This window comes from Primulina huaijiensis, chromosome 2 (assembly GCF_012295235.1).
Source record: "Primulina huaijiensis isolate GDHJ02 chromosome 2, ASM1229523v2, whole genome shotgun sequence".
Taxonomy (NCBI): Eukaryota; Viridiplantae; Streptophyta; class Magnoliopsida; order Lamiales; family Gesneriaceae; genus Primulina; species Primulina huaijiensis.
In genome coordinates, this window is record NC_133307.1 from 1,023,087 (window position 1) to 1,045,148 (window position 22,062).

At 33.1% G+C, this 22,062-nt stretch overlaps 2 protein-coding genes across 3 annotated transcripts in view; both read right to left on the reverse strand.

Moving 5' to 3' along the window:
• Window positions 1-2,285: 2,285 nt before the first annotated feature.
• Window positions 2,286-17,258, reverse strand: LOC140963009 (GDP-mannose 3,5-epimerase). Of its 2 annotated transcripts, none has more exons than XM_073422218.1 (7): window positions 17,112-17,258; window positions 5,175-5,585; window positions 4,644-4,737; window positions 4,432-4,561; window positions 4,196-4,328; window positions 3,583-3,790; window positions 2,286-2,583 (listed from the first exon to the last, which is right to left on the reverse strand). In XM_073422218.1, the coding sequence occupies exons 2-7, from the start codon at window positions 5,582-5,584 to the stop codon at window positions 2,428-2,430; spliced, it is 1,131 nt and encodes a 376-aa protein (XP_073278319.1). In that variant the 5' UTR covers window position 5,585; window positions 17,112-17,258; the 3' UTR covers window positions 2,286-2,427. The 2 variants fall into 2 exon arrangements, with proteins under 2 accessions (XP_073278319.1, XP_073278312.1); XM_073422211.1 differs by lacking the exon at window positions 17,112-17,258 and adding an exon at window positions 6,592-6,727.
• Window positions 17,259-17,718: 460 nt separating this feature from the next.
• The window catches only part of LOC140963002 (double-strand break repair protein MRE11-like), a 65,295-nt gene continuing 60,951 nt past the window's right edge, over window positions 17,719-22,062 (reverse strand). The window contains exons 10-22 of the mRNA XM_073422199.1: window positions 21,976-22,038; window positions 21,835-21,906; window positions 21,597-21,674; window positions 21,418-21,480; window positions 21,274-21,334; window positions 20,328-20,410; window positions 19,914-20,021; window positions 19,680-19,757; window positions 19,297-19,368; window positions 18,928-19,199; window positions 18,689-18,809; window positions 18,399-18,596; window positions 17,719-18,018 (exon numbers count right to left, since the gene is read on the reverse strand). Of these exons, the coding sequence (XP_073278300.1) occupies window positions 17,851-18,018; window positions 18,399-18,596; window positions 18,689-18,809; window positions 18,928-19,199; window positions 19,297-19,368; window positions 19,680-19,757; window positions 19,914-20,021; window positions 20,328-20,410; window positions 21,274-21,334; window positions 21,418-21,480; window positions 21,597-21,674; window positions 21,835-21,906; window positions 21,976-22,038 (1,437 nt within the window). The 3' untranslated portion in view covers window positions 17,719-17,850. The remainder of the gene's footprint in view (window positions 18,019-18,398; window positions 18,597-18,688; window positions 18,810-18,927; window positions 19,200-19,296; window positions 19,369-19,679; window positions 19,758-19,913; window positions 20,022-20,327; window positions 20,411-21,273; window positions 21,335-21,417; window positions 21,481-21,596; window positions 21,675-21,834; window positions 21,907-21,975; window positions 22,039-22,062) is intronic.

A 22,062-nucleotide genomic window follows, 5' to 3' on the forward strand; every position in this document is an offset into this window, starting at 1 on the left:
GATTGTCATTTGAATCATCCAATTGAGAGATATCATCAAAATATCGAAACTTGCCAGAAATTTAGTTTGTACAGAATTCAGTTTTAGTTTGCTTCTTGTGTTAATAATTTCACATTTGAGTAAATACGTTAAAAACACAATAACAAGTTTTGTTAACATCAAAATCAAGATTGCAAACATTAAATGCTCTAACAAAAAGATTTGAGTTACATCGTCACCACCAACTATAATTTTTGATAAAACAACAACTCGATCCTACAAGAATGTATCATAAAAGAAACACATGAAAGAGTTTAGGTTTGACTATTAAATGATCGCTAGACAAGTTAACAATATGTTGTGTGGTTGAGAAAATTAGTTAAAACAAAGCATATTTTTAATAAAATTAATTAATATATTTAATTTCAACTACTTTTAACCAACCAAAAAACGATTATAGGTTCAAACTCCTCACATTTTATAAATAAATAATATGTATAGATATTAAAGAATCAAACTTTAAAATCTAATTCTCAATCGAATTTGCAAGATTTTATATATTATATTCGAATTTCGATAACACCATATCAAGATTTATTTGTGTATTATCTAAATTTCTAAGCCTAATTAATATTAACTATAGAGATTATATTTTCTTACCAAACCAATGTTTGGCAACAAATAGGGAACATTATATTGTACTTACAAAAAATGAAGTTAAGACATTTAGATGTACCAATTTGACACTCTTGATCACAATTATTTGTATACTTTTTGCATCAAGAAAGTTGCACAAATTTAATAAGGTAAAGTTGTTAATTAAAAATCTTATGCATGTCATGTGCAATAATTGATCAATAACTTAGATTAGAGACATTGTTACAACTATTAAATCTCTATTTTATATTAAAAATAGGTAATCTAATTATGATGAAACACTTCTAACAAATTTTCATTAATAAATAAAAATCAATGTCGACAAATATATTATTAAGCATGGATATTCATAAAAGAGCATTGCTATTTACACTTCATGTTTTGTAATGTACAATTGTAACAAGTTTTCGATAATTTTTTCTAAATCCGTAAAAAAAATCACATCCTAACTTTCGAAACAACAAATTGTGTTATCAAAGAGTCATTTTAATGTAAATTAAAGGACATAATAATTCTCATAACTTGGGTAAAATGACATGTTGCAAAAAATAGATTTAACTGGAATAAATAAAATACATATTTCTATTCCTAGATTATTTTTTTATACAACTTTTGAAAGGGTTCAATTATTTTAATTTTAATTTTAAAAACGTTCCAAGGCCTAGCAAAAACATGTGGGGGACCAATAAACTTGATTATATACACACCCATGTGAGTTCATCAATTATTTAAACAAATTTGGGCCCCTTGCAATTTATATGTGGACAAAAATTCTTCTGTTGGCCAATTTACTTATGGGCCTTGAATTCCAGCCTGGAAAATGAAATAATAATCTTGTACAAAATTTATTAACTTAAAAATCCAGAGGAAAACGAACCTGATCAATCATTTTTTTAAAAATATAACATCTCTAAGTAATTTGAAATATATTTTAGAAGGTTTTTTTAAAAAAAATAATGATCGACCAATGTTAAATAATAAAATATCCCAAAATCCAATGGCTATCCATTAATCAACTTTCAAAACCAAATTTCTTGCCACCCCAATAATATGGCAACAATGGCCTACATGAGATATGTCAATTGTAGGGATCGACCTCAAACTTTTATGATGACAATCCAATCTATCGGTCGTTTTTGTCTTGATGACCTGAGTAAGAGTACAAACAAGTCAACCTACTCCTAAACAACTTAGTCAAAACTTTACTCGAACTTGATTGGTGGGATCTCGAGTCGAGTTCGAGTTTTGATTATTTTTACTGGAATAACTCGCAAATTACTTGGTAACTTTATATTAATATTTTTTCTTTAAAGGTATTTCGTCCAAATATCTTAAAATTCTGTTTCAAACATTTTTGCGTTTTTCGAATACGAACTCGAGTAATTCGATATTTTTACGAATCCAGCTTGAAATTTAATACTTATGAATATATGCTCCCTAGTCTCTAGGGGCATCGAGCCACATTTCTGTACGTACTCGACTCTAATTTTTCCGTGGTTGTAGCAAGCATGATTTCAGGGTGGATCCAGCAGTGAGTGATTTGGTCATTGTTCCAACAAGAAATTTATGTAAAAGTTTCAAAGTTTCAAGTTTCGTCCCAAAACAACTCCATGAATTCGTAGGTTCAACCCTCGATTATCTAACATCGCTTTAGGAAATATAAAACTTTATTATGTTTTCACCGTCCAAATGACAACGATCATAAAGCACTAAATAATAAAACGTGATATACGTAACCGAAAAGAATTTGCAAAAGATATAGAAGCAAATACAGGGAAATCAATATATGCTTCATTCTTTGCCATCAGCAGCACGAAGCGAACCAAGTTGAACCGGAGCCTGTGTTCCAACGACTTTTGATGAACCGTAGGTGGACAAATCGACGCCCTTGGCTTTTTCTTTCTCGATTTGTTCTTTGATCCACGTATACGTGATTCTCAGTCCATCCTACATATACATTTGCAGTAAAAAAGGACATAAAATACAACTCATGAATTTCAAATACAACTGTTAAATTAGTTAGGATGCATGCCACACGTCTAATTCAACATCGGATGCAAGAATGTGAATGAGGATGTGGTAGGCTTTTGTGTACTAGCTACATCAAAGTGAATTTACAAAACGAAAAGGGACATAAGCAACGACTTGCAAGTCAGTTTGATCATCTGGTACGTTATATGTTATATGTTATATGTGAGATGTCACATTAGTTCGAACAAAAGAGAAGTGTACAACTTACAAGAAGCTGTACCGAGAAATGTAACGAGGGATTTGATGGGTTTATGTTCTCTTGTACAATCAAAGCTGATTTACTGAGGAAAAAGGATGCACAAACAACGGAATGTCCATCATGATCTCTAGGTATTCCATGTCACATTAGTTGGATGTACTGTGTCTGACGTATGGCGACATGTAACAAGAAATGTAATAGAGGATCTGCCGGTCTCATGCGTCCTTTTAATATCAAAGCACTCATTTTATATCTACGGTGACCATAGCTTGAATGCATATTAATGTACCATGAAAGATAAAAACAAATGTAGCAGAGGATATGATTGTGTTAAGGGTATAGGCCTGGGAGATTCTAGAGGATCGGGCTGAGCAGATGAGGTACAAAACAGCACTAATAGTTATAAAGCCACCCACTACGCTAGGAGGATCCGGAAAGGGGGCAAGAGGGGAGGTCTCAAACCTACCACGAGTAGACACTAGGGGAGAAAGAACCTTATTCCGGGAGGAGTACTACTCTAGGGGCCATTCTTCGAGTGAAGGATTGGTCATTATCCTTGTAAACATCTTACCATTTCTATTGAATACAGTTGCCCAGCTGAGTTTTTTTTCCATAGAATCGTTATGATGCTGTTTTATTTCTTGGAGTGTGGATTGTGCCGTAATAGAATGTATATGTTCTCGTAAAATCAAATAGAGAAAGATTGAAGGACGGACCTTCAGTTTCATAGAAGGAGCCCAACCAAGCTTCTCCTTTATTAGAGTGTTGTCCGAGTTTCGACCACGGACGCCCTCCGGTCCTGGAATATGATGGATGGGAAGCTTCTTGTTGTCAAAGCTTAGGACCATCTCAGCCATCTCATTCATGCTCACCATCTCATCGCTTCCTATGTTTACTGGCTCCCGGAAGTCGGACTTAGTCAATCTACAGTTATATAGCAGTTCATTCCAGAATTGTAAGTACGTTTATCAGATCATACTCAAACATAAAACTAGCTCTGCTTCTGTTTGAGAAAAGCATTTTAAAAGGCAAGCTTCACGAAATTTGTTTCAGAAACAAGTGTTTTTGTATCCATATCAGCTAAACAACGCTGAGTATAGCTATTTTGAGACCAATGGTCAATATTTTCAAATACTTGGTCCTAATATTAGAGCCATCATTCAAACATCAGCAGTGACGGCAGGACCATTCTTACGTACAATAATACGCGTAAAACCCTACAATGCTTACACTACAAGTTAGCATTGAACTCAGATAACTTCAGATGGAAATAAGCTCTTATAGCAACTAAAAGATCGCATTTATAGGCATTATTTATTTGTAACTTACCTCAAAACACCCTCAACACATTCGTCAATGAACGTAAAAGATCGAGTTTGTAGCCCATCACCCCACATCTCAAATTTATCAGTAGATGTAATGGCCTTCCTACAGAAAGCAGCAGGTGCTTTCTCCCTCCCACCTGTGGTGATAGTGAAAAGTTAAACCAACTCGCCAATATTTATTTATTTATTTATGAAGGAAAAAATCAAAATCCCTTGATCACAAAATCATATGAGTTTAACCTTTCCATGTTCCAAAAGGACCATAAATGTTATGAAACCTTCCTATGCGGCACTCAATTCCGAAGTCCTTGTTGTAGTGTTTACAAATTTCCTCCGATGCAAGCTTCTCTAGCCCATAAGCATCTTGTGGCTGAAAAGGAAGCAAAAACACAACTCATTGGTACAACGGAAATTTTCTATAATAACATAAAATAACTTGAACGAGAAGAAACCTCGGCAGGCCAGGCATCAGATTCCTTCAAGCTCACGTTGGTATCCAGCTGCTTAAATTCTGGATATATGCATGCACTAGAGGCGTAGAAAAACCTACATCGAAGAAGATAATCAAAATCAGATTTTGTTGTCTACATGTGTCATATTTCCACATTTCAATGATGAACTTAACTCCAACAATGGACGGGTATAATGAGAAAAATTGTTATTGTCCGTTTCGTAGTCCTCTACCACGCAAGAAAAATATTGGATGGCATCCAAAGTTCCGAAACAGGAAAAAAGAACTAAGATTCAATGTCCCTTGTTTCTTCAATTGTGATGAACTCATTTGAGTTACCAACATATGCTTGACACTTACTACTGTATATGTAATCTTTTAAAAATTAAATTATAAAAGATGAAAAGCAAGTGTGAACCGTGTGCATCATGCGTGGAAGAAGAATTCTACACAATTGTCGAGCATTAAATTCAAGATTCAATGTGCAAATCAAATCCACAGTTTTAAAAGCAGGATAACATAAAATTATGACCTCTTAACTCCATTGATCCTTGCGGCCTCGATCATATTAAAGCTGATCATCGTATTATTGTACATGATAACCGAGTGATTTGACTGAATGAATCCCATTCCTCCCATATCAGCAGCAAGATTAAATACATGATCAACTCCTTTGGTAACTTTCAGACAGTTATCCATCACCCTCAGATCGACAAGATGGAATTCATCGCAGAACATGTCCTCAGTCATGTGTTCGTTTTTCTTCCAATCTGAAGCTATAATATAATGACCCTCATTTTTCAAACGTCTTGCGATATGCGAAGCAATGAACCCGCCAGCTCCGGTGATGGAAATTCGGAGACTTTCTGAAGGCCAATAAGGCTCCCTCTCAAGATTTTCATATGTGTATGCTCCATAATTGGTTTCGCCAGTGGTGCTCATTCTGAGATCAAAAGGGAATTAAAAAAGAAGGTAATACAACTAAGTGAAAAAGTTCGAATATGAAATTAAAAAGAAAGATATCAAGCAACAATAACGGAACCAAACATGGATACTGGGGACAAAATTAAAAGCAACAAGCATGTGAAATCTCATTCTTTGTCGTACATAAAATAAGTAAAAATGTAACCTCAGCCTCCCTCCAACTGAAATCAACCTCCACACATTAGTTAGTTAAGTAAAAATGCAAGTTTCTTCCCTTCTTGTCGTTTGTTTTTTCTTTCCGCAAATTCATTATTATTCGTAATTCAAGTAAAACCAAGCCAATGACAGAGAATGAACTCCATCAGGAACAATCACCTCCCATCCTTTAATAATTTACCATGCACATATACATTTTTCCTTATTGCGCTCGTGTGTGTGTGTGTATANATTCTTTCACCATCCATATTCATTTTCTACCTCCAACACTGCATAAAGCAAAAAATGTAGCTTTGGAATGAGATTCTCTAGAAATGTAACTTTGACCAATAGTTTCTGGTATAGTCTTACTAAAAATGTATACGTCACTCATCCTCTAAATTCAGATTCTTGGCCTATTTCACATCAGAGTAATGAAATCTACAGAGAGCAAATAAAGAAAAAGAAAATCAAAGCATACTAATAAGAAAAACAAAACTAACACAAGAAGCAGCGCAAAATTAGTTCTTTAGCTAATGAAGAAACCGTACTCGAACATACCCACAAAAATTCAATAATATCTTGATATAATACCAATTTTTCCACCCAAAAAACAGGAATTTTTTTTTGTGCTAAAAATGCCTCCCAAGTACCTCAAAATTAGACAAAATTTGTACAACCCAGAAAAAATCCTCACCCCCAAAAACATATAAATCAGAACCCAAAAGAAAAATGATATACATCAGCGCAACGAAGCAGAAACATCTCGAACAATATTCAAGAAAAGATAATGGATCGAAACATTAAAAAAGAGATTAAGATTCAATCACCTCGAGTTTCGATTCATGGAAATTTTGTATGAGCAAATATGCAACAGCCAATAGATCTTTGCTCAATTTCTTGCGCTATATATAAGTAGTGGTTTGTGCGTTCTTTGAATAACTTGATTGCTAAAAACTTGTCTTTTTTTCCAATTTCTAAGGACAACAATTTGCATGTGCAATCCCTTCGCAATTTTATACTAACGCCATTAATATACTAGACGAGTCTTATTTGTACTCGAATGTTTCTTGATTATTAACATTTCTCCACGTTTTATTTCTTTTTTTTTTTCACGTTTTATTTCTTTTTTTTTTTTAATGTAAGAAATGTATTTTCTTCCAATTGCTATTTATGGAATTTGAAAGCATTTTCGTTAATAATCCTAAGTATTTTTTACGATTATTATTTAAAAAAAAAGTGAAATAAAATGCCTCAAACTTGTAAAAATATTTTAGATAAAAAAAACAACCAAAATGCTTAGCCCCTTTGTCAATTAGATGCTCAAACATCATAAATCATTGGATATTCATATTATTCACGTTTTTCGTAATGGAATGATTTCTAACATTTATTTAAATTTAGTTACCAAAAAGGTATCAAATATCATAAAAAATAGTTTCTATTTTTGGATTTTGAATCGAAGAGATGAGATGTTATGCATTCGTTCGCATTTTTATTGACAAACCACAATATTTAGTCGATATTCTAGAGTATATGATAACAATAATTTCGGCACATGGAAATCAAGCTTATAGTAATTTTTGGCTTTTTGATACATCCATGTTTTGGTAAGACACACCTATGTCAAATTCCCAATATTTCCATAATCATAAAGTTACAACAAATACACCGTACAATATTTACAATTATATCGTGAGATTTTGCTATTATCTCATGGGATTTTGTATTGAATGATAATTTTTGTATTGTAAGAATTGTTGTATAAATTTAATTGTACATGCAGAATTACTCTAATAATTATTGTTATATAATTTCCAACAAGTTAGAAAATTATCTTTATTCCATAAACTAATTAATTTTACCGAACAAAAATGGTATTTATGTCAAACCCCCATTTTACCCTTGACATATTTATAATTACGATTTTTTTTACCCTTTTTAAAATTTTAATTTAATGATTATGATTATCATATCGTCTGTAAAAAATGACACAACTATCTATATTTACTAAACTAATCGCAAAATTTTACGAAATCAAAAAATTAAAAATATTGATTATATAAACACACAACGCATACACGAAAAATTGATAATAATAATAGTGTTATTATTTTCGCGTGGAGATGGTTCAATGTGGATGTGTACTGACAAAAATATAAGATGTATGTCATTGGTTCCTTCTTTACACCAAACCACAATGTATTAACTATTAAGAGTGCTAGTATCGAATAAAAATTTAAATTTTATGAAAATTATGGTCGGATGCATAATTTGTTATGATGGATGAATTATCATGTGGGGATTTTGTAGAGCTCATCTATGACAAGATTAGATTTTGGATATGTTTATTAATCTAGTACTTAATGGCTCCAAGAAGGACAGTGCACTAAAATATTTGGATCTTATTGAGATATTGCAAAATAATGACATATTCTCAAATCAAGATGGAGATACGGTTACAGTTTTGATTTCGAATATTATATCAGAAGGCATAAAACTACAATCATATAATACTAGCATTTTGATTTACTGATCAAATATATCAAATGAATAATTGATCGTAACAGTTACATTTTACTGGTACACCACGAGATGTTTTGATTTCTTGCTCCATTTGCAATATATACAAAATAACTAAACCAAGAAGTCCCGTTTCATTTATTTTATATAGTGAGAAAATTTTGTTGTATGCATAAAATTTAACCATGCTTGAGTTATTCAGAGCTCGAGTTATTCAGAAATTTTTTCTCGTAAGAAAGATACGTATACATTAAATTAAATTTAAAAAGTTTCAAATTTGGGACGAAGATAGAAATTCAATTTTAACAAAATTTGTAAAGGAAACATGACTTCTTGGTTTAGTTCTTTTATATATTGCAAATAGAGCTAGTATAGAACTGAAAGAATCTCATGGCGTACCAGTAAAATGTAACTGCTACGATCAATGATTCATTTGATATATTTGATCAGTAAGTCAAAAAACAACATTATTATTATTATTAATTTTTTGTGTAAGAGTTGTGTGTTTATATAATCAATATTTTTATTTATTTTTATTTCGTAAAATCAATTTAGTAAATATAGATAGTTGTATAATTTTTTAAAGACGATATGATAATCATAATCATTAAATTAAAATTTTAAAAAGGGAAAAAAATCGTAATTATAAAAATATCAAAGGTAAAATAGGGGTTTGGCATAAATATCATTTTAGTTCGGTCAAATTTTATAATTAGTTTCTGGAATCAAGATAATTTTCTAACTTGTTAGAAATGGTATGACAATAATGATTCGAGTAATGTTACATATACAATCAAATTTATACATTACAAAAAATTCAATACAAAAATTCTATTTATCAAAATCTCATGATACATTTAATATAAAATCTAACGATATAATTGTAAATATCATTGTATGATATATTTGTTGTAACTTTAACATTATTTTAATTATTATAATTACCAAAAGGGTGGAAAATGATGATTATGAAAATATTGGGAAAACATAGGTGTGTCATACAAAAAAATGGACGTATCAAAAAACCAAAAATTATTATAAGCTTGATTTCCATATTTGTCGAAATTATTGTTATCATATTCTCTATAATATCGACTAAATATTGTGGTTTATCAATAAAAATGCGAACGAACACATATCATCTCATCTCATATCATCTCTTCGATTCAAAATCCAAAAATAGAAACTATTTTTATGATATTTTATACTATTTTGGTAGCTAAATTTAAATGAACTTTAGAAATGATTCTATTATTAAAAAAACGTGAATAACATGAATATCCAACGATTTACGAAGTTCGAACATCTTATTGACAAAGGGACTAAGCATTTTGGTTGTTTATTTTTTTTTATCTAAAATATTTTTACATGTTTGAGGAAGTTTATTTCACATTTTTTTGAAATGATAATGGTAAAAAAATACTTAGTATTATTAACGAATATGCTTTCAAATTCCTTAAAAAGCAATCGAAAGAAAATACATTTATTACATATAAAAAAACGTGGATAAATGCTAATTGGCAAGAAACATTCGAGTACAAATAAAACACGTTTAGTTATATTAATGGCGTTAGTAAAAATTGAAAAAAAAAATTGCAGAGGGATTGCACATGCAAATTGCTGTCCTCAGAAATTGGAAAAAAAAGATACAGTTTTTTAGCAATCTAGTTATTCAAGGACCGCACAAGCCACTACTTATATATAGCGGAAGAAATTGAGCAGAGATCTATTGGCTATTGCATATTTGCTCAAACAAAATTTCTTAAAAACGAAACTCAAGGTGATTGAATCTTAATCTCTCTTTTTTCTTTTCTTTTTTTTTTTAATGTTTGAGAATAAAGTGAATGCGTCGATTCATTGTCTTGTCTTGAATATTGTTCGAGATGTTTCTACTTCGTTTTGCTGATGTATATTTTTTTTTCTTTTGGGTTTTGATTTATATGTTTTCCGGGTGAAGATTTTTTCTAGTTTGTACAAATTTTGTCTAATTTTGAGGTTCTTGGGAGTCATTTGTAGCAAAAACAATTATGTTTTTTAGTTGGAAAAATTCGTATTATATCTAGATTTTATTGAATTTTTGTGGGTATATTTGTGTACGGTTTTTTCATTAGCTAAAGAACTCATTTTGCGCTGCTGCTTGTGTTGGTTTTGTTTTTCTTATTAGTATGCTTTGATTATCTCTCTGTTTATTTGCTCTCTGCAGATTTCATTATTCTGATGTGAAATAGACCAAGAATCTGAATATAGACAATGAATAACGTATACATTTTTAGTAAGACTATACGAGAAACCATTGATTCAAAGTTACATTTCTAGAGAATCTCATTCGAAAGCTACATTTTTTTGTTTTATATAGTGATGGAGGTAGAAAATGAATATGGCCTATTGTGACACTCAGGACAAATGCAATACACCTTTCTCCCACGTTTGCTTATGCATACAACAATATAACCTTCAATAAACTACATGGTAAAGAATAATAATAACTCAAAAAAAGTGGTACGACGATTATTTCCTCAAATTGAAAACTATATTCGATTAGCTTCAGATCGTTATAGTGGGCAACACCATCATGTTTTCCAGATACAGAAAGCTATTTTTTGTTTGCTAAAAAGCACAAAACTATTTCTATCCAGTACTCCTTGAATTTCCCAGTCGAATGTAAAATGTTCCTGATATTCAATCTATTTTGTACTCTTTGTACAGAGCAAGCTAAATCATTTATGCTAGAAACCATAAAAGTCTTCCTACCACTTTTGTTGCAAACTTTTCAGAAGCCAAGTAGAACATTAGTCATATTTTATCTGAAATTCAACTACCATGAACCATCTGGCAGTTTTGCTCTTTAAATGTAGAGCAAGTAGCTTCATTTATGCTAAAGCTACAATTTTTGTTCAATTTTGATATAATTCGAATATGCTGCTTCAAGTAGTGTTTGACTCCAAGAATTCAAGCAAGAAGAAAATTAGCAGAGACGGGGGGAAAGGGAGGAAGAACACAGAGAACCAAGAGACTGGAGAGGAGACAAGGGAAAGAAACAAACTAATAATTCTTATTTCTATTCGTTCCAAATATAACAAACATTACATGCATATATCGCTAGTAAGGACTCCTAACAAACTAATAATCATACTGATTTCATCAAATTGCATTATCATTGTCGATACACACACTTTTGCAAGCAATGCAAGTCAATACCCAAAGAAACACCAAGAACCTAGAAACTGAAAAAGGTAAACTTGCAGCAGGCAACACAGTTGCCTACCCTCTCAACTTCCATGGTAAGAATTTTTTTAAAAAGAAACAAGTTTTGCCCCATTCCCACCCCTAAAACTTTATAATCTAAAACTTCTATGCATTTTTATTTAGGCCCTTATTTATAACCCTCACGAAGCTGATACAATTCAAAAGGCTGATTCAAGTCCCAACAAAATAACAGCTAACAGATAAATTTCCCTTCTCTAGGAGTTCTATTTCAGAATGCACAGGAAATCGCCAAAAATGTAGAAAGAAAGCATCTCCGAATGCACAGGAAATCGCCAAAAATGTAGAAAGAAAGCATAAAGAAGTTAATGGCGGAAGCATATACCAAGGCCAGAGGAAAAGAGAGGAAAAAATGCGTATGTAAAATGCAACAAATTGTTCATCATTGTCAAGATTCAAATTTTCTCATTTAAATGGAGGTATACATGAAAAGGCCAATTAGAGAGGAAAAAAGCCTTCAGCAATCAAATGCATAACTTTTCAATTTTGCTCTTAAATTACACAGTTTCGGGCATTCCATGGACTCCATACATCAAGATAAAAAATCTTCCAGTTCCTTGTTCAGTTAAGCAACTGCAGAAACACCCATTCCGTAGCAGAAAAGAGAACCCAAATATAGTTGTATTCCTATATACTGCAAAGTCAAGATCAATTTTCGCAAAACCCTACCTTACAAAATCTTCTAAGTTTTAACAAAATAATAATTTTCAGGTTTCTTAGTTCATTAAGTTTTTCTTCAATAATATTATCAGAAACTCAGAAAAGATTGAAACAAAAACCCAACTTGATTAAAGTAGACAATGAACACAAAAAAAATAATTAGCTTCTGAACATCTCCGAATGCACAGGAAATTGCCAAAAATGTAGAAAGAAAGCATAAAGAAGTTAATGGCGGAAGCATATACCAAGGTCGGAGGAAAAGAGAGGAAAAAATGCGTACTTTGGATAGGTCTGTTCACTCGGTGAGTTTAGATGTGGGAGGGATTGTGAATTTGTGAATGAGAGATGGAGAACTTTCATTTGTTATCCAATAAATTGTATTTATATAGTTGCTTTTTTATTTTGCTTTTATTTGAATATTTTAAGTCTTTTATGATTTTTGTTTTATGATATTATTGATTATCACCTGCACATAACTTCTCGTATTTGACTTAAATTTTATAATCGAAGTTAAAATAGATATGTTATTATTATCTCAATTTATTATAATATTATTCATGATCCCATTTACGTAAATATTGTTTTAATTATCATCTTATTTTTAAGCAATTTGAGCAGAAAATTGAAAAAAACTTTAGCTAACAGCATATGCACAAATAGTGTACAATAAAACACTTTCTATCATTTTACTTCTAAACATTATTTTTTAAGTGCTATTCCTAGTATAACACGGAAAAAACTTTAGTCCAGTGTATTGGATAAATTTTATAAAAATATGAGGGCTAATTTTTTAATTTGAAATTTGTTATAGTATATTTTAAAATAATAAATTACAATTTGTAAATCAACTTGATTTCTTTGTAAAATTTAAATAATAGTTTATAAACAAACAATGTGTTTTTTTTTAGAATCGCATAAATCTATAGGTGGAAGATTAGATAAGGCAAATTGCACAAGGCGGTGCACCAATTTGTTCGCATTTCTACCGACATGACAAAACTATCAAACTTATCATGTGCTAAGAGAGCTAAAATATTCAAAATAGAATTACTTTTAGAGCTTAGATTTTGAAAAGTTGAGGTCACTGCTTGGACAGCTAAGGAGAATCTAAACAAACTCGAACTAGATTAAACTCACCTTGAAGAGCAAGCAACATACCATGATATATAGCACTCAATTCTGCAGCAAAAACGATCCTGAATGACGAATACCTCTAGCCGAAGCAACAAAAACCGAGCCAAGATGATCTCGAATCAACACCCACACTAAAGCAGTGACTTAACTCATTATACCATGCATCCAGATCAAGTCTAAAACATCTCACTGGAGGTTTATGCACATTTTCTCTATGAGTTGATGATTATCCAGATCTATAATCACACTTAGATTTGTGGCTTTCCGGAATTCATCCAAGTAAGACCACACCCAATCAACCTTAATCGAAAATAGTTGCTTATGATGCTCATGTTTGAACAGGCATAGCTCTTTCCATATAGCCCAAGCATATATCACATAAAACTCAGACTCTGTCAAAACTTAAACTCGGTCTTTGACATGATATCCCTCAACGATAGAGCACAATCAATAAAAGAAGATTTACTACACTTCTTTAAACATGACTAGATATCAGTACTCTTTCCGTACCTTGTGCACCAAGGGCCGGAAAATTAAACAATGACTCGTAGATGTTTATTGGGCTCCACAAAGCATACAACATTCACTCACAGGAATATGATGTTTCTACAAATTCAATTCAATAGGAATAAAATCATGAATTGCACGCTAAAAAAATATTCGAACCTTTTGGGAAATACGAAGTTTCCAAATATATTTCCACCACGATTCCAATGAGTAAGAAGTTTGCGAATCCAAAGTATCATAACAATCAGTTTCAAGAAGATATCCAGATTTAACCGAACATAGACCTTTAGCTCCCATTTTCAATATCTTATATCATCCAAAACATGTTAACTTAACGAGATATCAAGAACGAACTCAGCTTCAAATGAAGGAAAATGACAACGCACTGCTTCCTCATTCCAGTCTCAACATATTAAGTTGTTCGATATGCGAAAATTGGTATAATTAAATGACATCTAATAGATTATTTACAAATTTATCTATTCGAAAATTTTAGAACAGATTAATTGTTGCTCATAAAAAAAATTAACGACTTATTAAAATATAAGGTTGGCGTATCCAATGTTTCGTTTTCAGTAATGATTAATGGGAGACCGAGGGGGAAATTTAAAGCCTCTAGAGGACTTAGACAGGGAGATCCCTTATCACCATTTTTGTTCAATATGGTTGTGGATGTTTTGGGAAGATTGATTGACAAAGCAAAAGAAGAGAATTTCATCGGAGGATACGAAGTGGGCCGAGATAAGGTGGAAGTATCGCATATACAGTTTGCCGACGATACATTGTTCTTTGTGAAGACGGAGGAACACTTGGGCTTTTTGGTGCGAGTTTTGAAGGCATTTTGTGATATGTCAGGATTGAGGATTAATTGGGACAAGAGTGCCTTGTTGGGTTTGAATCAAGAACAAGCAGAGGAGGAAAGTATAGCTATGGGAATCGGGTGCCGCAAGGAAGAATGGCCAATAAAATACTTGGGAGTCCCTCTAGGGGGCAATCCTTTACAAGTGTCTTTTTGGGAGCCTATCATGATTAAGATTACTAGAAAATTGGCAACTTGGAAAAAGGCTTTCTTGTCTAAAGGGGGTAGAGTGACATTGATTGCTGCGGTATTGACTTCTATACCTATATATTTCTTGTCTCTATTCAAGATACCGAAAGGAGTAGCGGGGAAGATGGAAAAGGTAACGAGAAACTTTCTGTGGGATGGGACAGAGGGAGATTCACATTGTCATTTGGTTAGATGGAATAAAGTTTGTCGACCGAAAGAGAAAGGTGGATTAGGCATCGGGAATATATGTTTGAGAAATACGGCATTAATGGGAAAATGGTGGTGGAGATTCAACGTGGAAAGTGATTTGCTGTGGAAAAGAATAATAAATAGCAAGTATGGGTTACAAGAAAATGGTTGGGATGCGGGGTTGGCTAAGAATGTGACTTTTAGATGTCCGTGGAAGTTCATTTCTACAGCATACCCGACTTATCACCGACTACTAAGACCGGTGGTTCGAGGGGGAACTAAATTCAGGTTTTGGGAGGATATTTGGTTGGGGGATTCATCTTTCAGGGATCTGTTCCCTTCTTTGTTTCAGTTATCTTTGATTCGTAATTTGCCTATTTCATATTTTGCTTCCTTTGATTCTTCGTAACATAATTTTTCTTGGGATTTGCACTTCCGTCGATCTCTCCGTGAGGAGGAGATCAATCAGTTATCTTCGCTTTTAACTATTCTTGAGGGTGTTAGATTGGTGGAAGGGGTTGATGATTTTCATCAGTGGGAGGGGGATCCGTCCGGGAAGTTCACAGTCAAGTCTTTTTTCAATTCATTCTTCACGGAGAGTAATGGTCCACAAGATTTCAAATTTTTCAGTATCATTTGGAAAACCCCTATTCCGTCGAAGATTCAAATTTTCTCGTGGACAGCAATCCTTGCAAAATTACCGACAGCCGAGATGATGCAAAAGAGATATCCTAATTGTTCTCTTTGTCCCAACTGGTGTGTGTTGTGTCGTAAGCATGTGGAAACACAAGATCATCTGTTTATTCATTGCAAGTTCACGCATGCGTTGTGGGCTAGGGCCTTGAAAGAAATGAGACTGGTTTGGGTCGTGCCGAAGACAACCCAAGATGTTTTTACTACGGATCTGGGACATTTGCTTGGCAAAAGAGGAAAAATTTTCTGGAAAGTTGTGATCCATGGAATTACTTGGGCGGTTTGGTTGGAGAGAAATAGAAGAATTTTTGAAGAATTGGAAGAAACTACGGAAGAATGCTGGGAAAAAGTCAAGTTCACAACAGTAAACTGGATTCGAACGGATAAAAACTTTCAGGGATTGTCTACTTTTGATATTTCTAGAGATTGGTCATATGTGTATTGTTAAAAATTAACTAATTCATGGCAGTGGATCACTAGTCCACTTCTTGTAATGTAAAATTCTCATATTAATAATATTGTTATGTTTCTTATCAAAAAAAAAGGTTGGCATATTTTTTTGGGAATAAAAATGTCTTCTTTTGTTTTAAAATTTGTAAATGATTTGTATAATAAGAAATTATAATTTGATAGGTTCTTTTATATGAAATTTTTTTGATGGATTTCAAGGTAATATAAATAAATTCCTTCATTCTGCGTTGAATTCGTTCGGCTTTCAGCTCTGTGAATTATCTCCGTGTACCGAAAATCCACCATGTTAGCTAAGTTTCAGCATTCAGACGCCAACTGTTTTCACAAATTTAATTCCATAAAGGCCACACCACCAAGCGTGGGAGCTTCAGTAACTCCACCCTTCAAGAAATCCAATGATCAGATCAATGAGGAGCAGCAGAAACAAGTTTTGAAGTGTCCAAGTGTTGGGAAAATTTCCAAGAATGGTTTTGCGGGAAACCCACGCAGTAGAGCTGAGAAAATGGTGGCTTTGGGGCCAGTTTACGAACTCGAGGTGATGTCTTTGATGACATCAAATGTGCAGGTAAGTTACTTGAGAACCACTTTTCGCTCAGGTAAATTACACACGAAATACGAAACTTTTCTAGGGTTGGACTACCGGCCACTATTTGGGGCTTTAAAATTTACGTAGGTTTAAATCTTCAAAAATCTGAAGAAAACTTGTTCATACTCAATTCAACCCTAGATTACTAAAAAAAAAAACTAAATCCCTTTTTGAAATACCACGAAAAACAGCAATTTAAACTCTGCATCAACCGCGAAATTCATAATTCATGCTAAAATAATTAATCTTTAATGATTGTAGCTGATGATGTCTACCTGATATTGAGCTATTCCAAAGGTACGGGGTGCCCACCGTTTGCCTCCAGCGACCGACGCGATTACGCGATTGACCACCACTCAGACCTGAAAGAGGACGTGGTATAGCCTGCAGGTTAATATATGCGGTTTGAATTCGGATATATTTGCCCAAATATTGGTTGTGTTCGGATGAGATATTTTTAAAAAATATTCAAAAATAATTTAAAATATCTCTATAATAATATAAATTTGAAATTCATAATTAATAACTCAAAAAAATCTAATCGAGATTTGAAATAAATTTATCTAAAAAAAATAATAGATTTGTTATCATAAACTTGAAACTCCTAACTCCAAATTCATACATCTAAATATAACCTTAACATTTTTTTACCTCGTAAATTGTTTGGATGAAAATATAAAATTGTTTTAAAATTTAACCGTACAATATGGGATCCTTCAAATTTACTTCTAAATCTATTACATTAATGCCAAACTCCGTCGCGGGAAATGACGATACTAACTCAAGCAACGACAGTCTCAATCCTCACATCTTACGTATATACATGTTAGAAAATTCCGGAAGCTTAAATTTATAAATTTCTATATGATCCACATATACATGTTAGAAAAAAATCAGAAGTACAGAGTCAGTCACACTGGGGTTAAACTCCAATAAATGACTCGTGGGATTCCATTTTGGGATGCCAGGTTTCCCAAAAACCAAAGATTTAGCGCACTTGTTTCTTTTGAGTCATCACCGGTTAAACTCTTTCTCAAGTTGTGCTTGGATGGATTTGAAATGATGAATTTCAAATTTCTTTATCTTGTTTTGATGAATAAAACATAAAGTTAAATTCAAAGTAAACTCCATATCAAACTCGTGCAATTTCAATAGTGAGATAAGTCTCATTTGAAATTCATCCTAAAAATTTTCCCAAATCAAATCTCTCCTCCCTCCAAATGAAATTCATCAATTCAAGCACAATCTTAATTAATTAACAATCAAAGCTAATTACACATTTTTTTTTGAGTTCCTTATTGACGAGACAACACTGATCCTTGGGTGTTTGGCGACTAATCCTTTTGTCAAGCAAAAATAAGCAAATTAAGATCCAGATATTCAATTGCACTTGTGAGATCTATAATAAATACACATATCTAAGAGGGCAGAGGAACGCGGGCATGTCATACTCGGAATAACACTAGTTTCCATTTTTTCGACTTGTAAACTATAGTAAAGAAACATGAGCAAAGAAATCGAGAAACACGAGTGTTCCATTCAAAGTAGTATATATCAATTACCCGAGGTTGAGGTGTACTAAGTTTCTTCACTATTTCCTCGTCGTCCTCGTCGTCGTCTCTACTAGTAAGCAATCTTTGAAGAGAAGCAGAAGAGCTGTCTGATTTTCTTCCCCTCTTAGAGGCTGTGGCAGATCCTCTACCCCTTCCCCTTGAAGTAGCTCTTTTTCTTCCCTTGCCTTGGAGAGGTAGAGCATCATCCTTCAAACATACAAATTATGACCCAGAATCAAACAAAAAGTAAAAGCAAAAACACTTACTGTTAGAGAAATAACTTGAGAGTTTGTCCATACCGAACTACCATCAATATCTTTTGAGTCAAATTTCTCAGTTTCGTCATTTGAATCTGAGTCCACGATGTCCTCATCATCAGCCAAACTCTGAACCGAAGCTGATGTAACAGTTGATGCAGATCTAGGGAAATAAATATCATGTAGAAATTCCTCACAGAAATGAAAAGTTGAAAGCATTTTCATGATTAAAACAGAACAAATCAAAAGGTAGCCTCTAGACTCTAGAACATAAAACTGACCTTCGTGAAGGACGTAAACTCAGGGCTGCGTCTAATGTTGTTTGCTTTAATGTACTGGAAGCCCTGCCTCTACCTCTACCTCTACCTCTACCTCTTCCCCTTCCTCTGGCAATAGTTTTACCAGCTTCTGATGAGTCGTGAGAGGTCCTAAAAGTTTGTGACAGATCTTTCTTTCCAATCCTGGTAGACTTTGTGCCAGCAAATAGAGTGGCATCCTCGTCATCGCTGAAGGAAGCTTCACATCCTACATTACTATTTGTGTTTGTAAGGTTCTGATGGAATCGACCAAGTAACAAAATATAAATAGATAGCCAAGCCAACATCTTATAAGAATCTTATTTCGCACTAGGCAATAGGATATAAGCATACCTCAGACGATTGGCCGCTAAATGTGAACTGTTGTTGGCCTACTGTTTTTGAGGCTCTTTCTTTCACACGTTCCTGCAAATAATTGTGTCCAAATGAAAAGGACCCAGTTCAAATAGAGAATAATTACAATTCAAAAGGTGTCATAACATTTGTAATAGCACAATGGAGGGAGAATAGTGTGTGGAAAAATAAAATAACCTATGTTATACTCTAAAACAAGAGTTTACCGGCCTATGCTCTATCATGTGGGCTTTGATCATATTACATATGTGCTTGCGCACATTTTCAGAGAGGGATACAAATTCAAGGACGTGGTGATAAGAATTGCTGGAACCAAGAGCTGACAAGAAAAATGTAAGGGGATAAGTAAATAATATTCTTGCCTCTAAACATTCTCCAACTTTGACAATTATGTCTTCCTCTTCAAACTTTTGAATATCCGAATCCCCGGCAATTCTATTCTGTCAAAGGCAAAATTTTACATCATTGGTTAATTGTTGCGATTAAAACAACTACTAACCAAACAACCAAAATTGATGGAAATGATAATAATTGTACTACTACACAACAACCAGGAATGTCACCAGACAAATTGAGAATAAAGATACAGCACTTACGCGAGTTTCTTTATATTGCAAACAGGAATAAAAGGCCATTTTATCATCTTTGTTGACAAAATTGTGTAATGCAACGTCCAAGTCACTGACAGGGAGTATCTCCATTTTCTGAAAAATTATATGGTGAAAGTGGGTCCAGATAAAAGACCACAAAAAGCACGTAACATAAACACCGAGAGTAATATATTTACTGTCATTGTATTAAATGGGAGCGAATGGAAATAAACAACACAAATGGTGTTGGAGCCGAGCCATATTCTTAATCTTAATTTTTAAAAAACCCTTTTCAAGTATAAAAACTTATGACAGTAATCATTGGATCAAATTTGGTTTCAATGTTCTGGATCCAACTGAGGATTTGATTCGAAAGTATAAAAAAAAAAGAAAAAGAAGGGATAAGATTCAATCTATTACCAGATTACTCTCCGCAACTAAGGCTTCAATGTTCTGTTGATTCAGCTTTTCTGGTCGAAGCCGTTCAGAATCATCAATTTTATCTAGGGCGCAGCATTACATAGTTACCATTTATCAAAATAGTTGAAAAGAAAAAGGCGGGTATAAATCAAAAGGAAAAACTAGATTTTCCAGCTCTTGTCAAAAATTAATTTAAAATGGGAAACTGTTTGAGATGTATATTTGGTTAGGATATTTTGCTACTTTTTTTAGATGACAAATGTCCATATAACTTAAGTGTCTAAATTTTCAAAACACAATTAAAAGTATCAGATTTCTACACTCTACATGATATCAGAGCTCTTGTCTATTCACTGAAATTTTTTTCTGAATCTCTTTATTCATCCAATTCCTATTATCTCCCTTCCAACCAATCAATCATGTCATCAATCACAAAAACCAGTCATGTCTTTTATGTAACTTCAATAGAGAATTCTATGTTAGCTTCAACAGCCGATTTGTGGCATATACAAGCAGCATATTGACCAAACGGAAGGGATCATTGGAAGTGGTCACCATTGGTGGTTTATTGTGTTATGGAAGCGGATGAATAATCTGAATCTACTTTTTACCTTAATAATTGAATTTGATCTAAAGATTGAGTATAACATATTGACAAACATGCTTAATTCGTGTAGTGACACTTCTCATAGGCCAATGGTCAAAGCAATGAACCTTTGCAATCTATCAAGCTCAATTCAAGGGGATAAAAAAACAAAGAGCTTTGAGCAAATTGAATGATATAATTTTCACTAGGGGTGTTTTTATGAGAAACAATCTTTCTTTAGGAATTAGTAAATGTTATGCTGCAATATGAGAACAAATTTTCCATAAGGAAACTAGAAAACAGCCTTGCAGCTGAATAAAAATGAAAACATCAAAGAGTTTAATGAGACATATCATTTACCTTCAGCTCGACCTCTTCTTGATGCTTTGGAAAATATAAGGATCTCTTGAGGATTCGCAACCTATATATCGTAGAAATGCCATACAATTCATCATTCATGGAACATTTTGGTTGTGTGGTGGGTTGGCTAAATGTTATATACACTTTCCCGACATATTTTTGAACAAATCTTTGTGGGTTTATCGTCATGAACCCAGAGTAGTCTACCTACACAATCACAAGAAAGGTTTGTAAAAATACAAATGTTGTCTAGACCAACAATTTGGAAAGGATGGACCATGCGGAAAAGGCCAAAAAAATTCAAAAAGAATATAATATTTCACCTTTACTCTAACTAAAGGAAGCTTGAGCTCTGCTTTGTTGATAGCCTTTTGACTAGATTTATCGATCAGATTTCTAACCTGCAGAAATAACACAATCTCAAAAGAATGAAAAGGCCTCACTGAAAAAGGTAGCATGGTATCGACGAACCAACAATGCAACAAATGCAGAAGAGGTAACTTGTCTGATTTTGTTTATCTGATAGGATAAAAAGAACATGGACAAATGTGAAGCCCTTACCACGTTATCCAAATATTCTAGGATAGAATTCTGATCGTTCGCATTAATATCGGGTTCATCCTTTAATACTACCTGTATGTTAATAATTGAGTACCTCAATGGAAATTCATCCACTTGTGGAACACATAAAAATGTCTCTACCTCTGTATATTCAAAAGGCCTCACTGAATTGAGAGGTATCTTGGTTGGTCGATATTGATTCCCCTGGTAATGAAATCAAATTTACAA

Excerpts from the sequence above, each read along its gene's own strand:
- LOC140963009 (XM_073422211.1), bottom strand. Across the intron at positions 4,562-4,643 it reads CTGATGCCTGGCCTGCCGAG|CCACAAGATGCTTATGGGCT; the intron begins GTTTCTTCTCGT and ends CTTCCTTTTCAG. Across the intron at positions 2,584-3,582 it reads CTCCTTCTATGAAACTGAAG|GATGGACTGAGAATCACGTA; the intron begins GTCCGTCCTTCA and ends ATGTATATGTAG.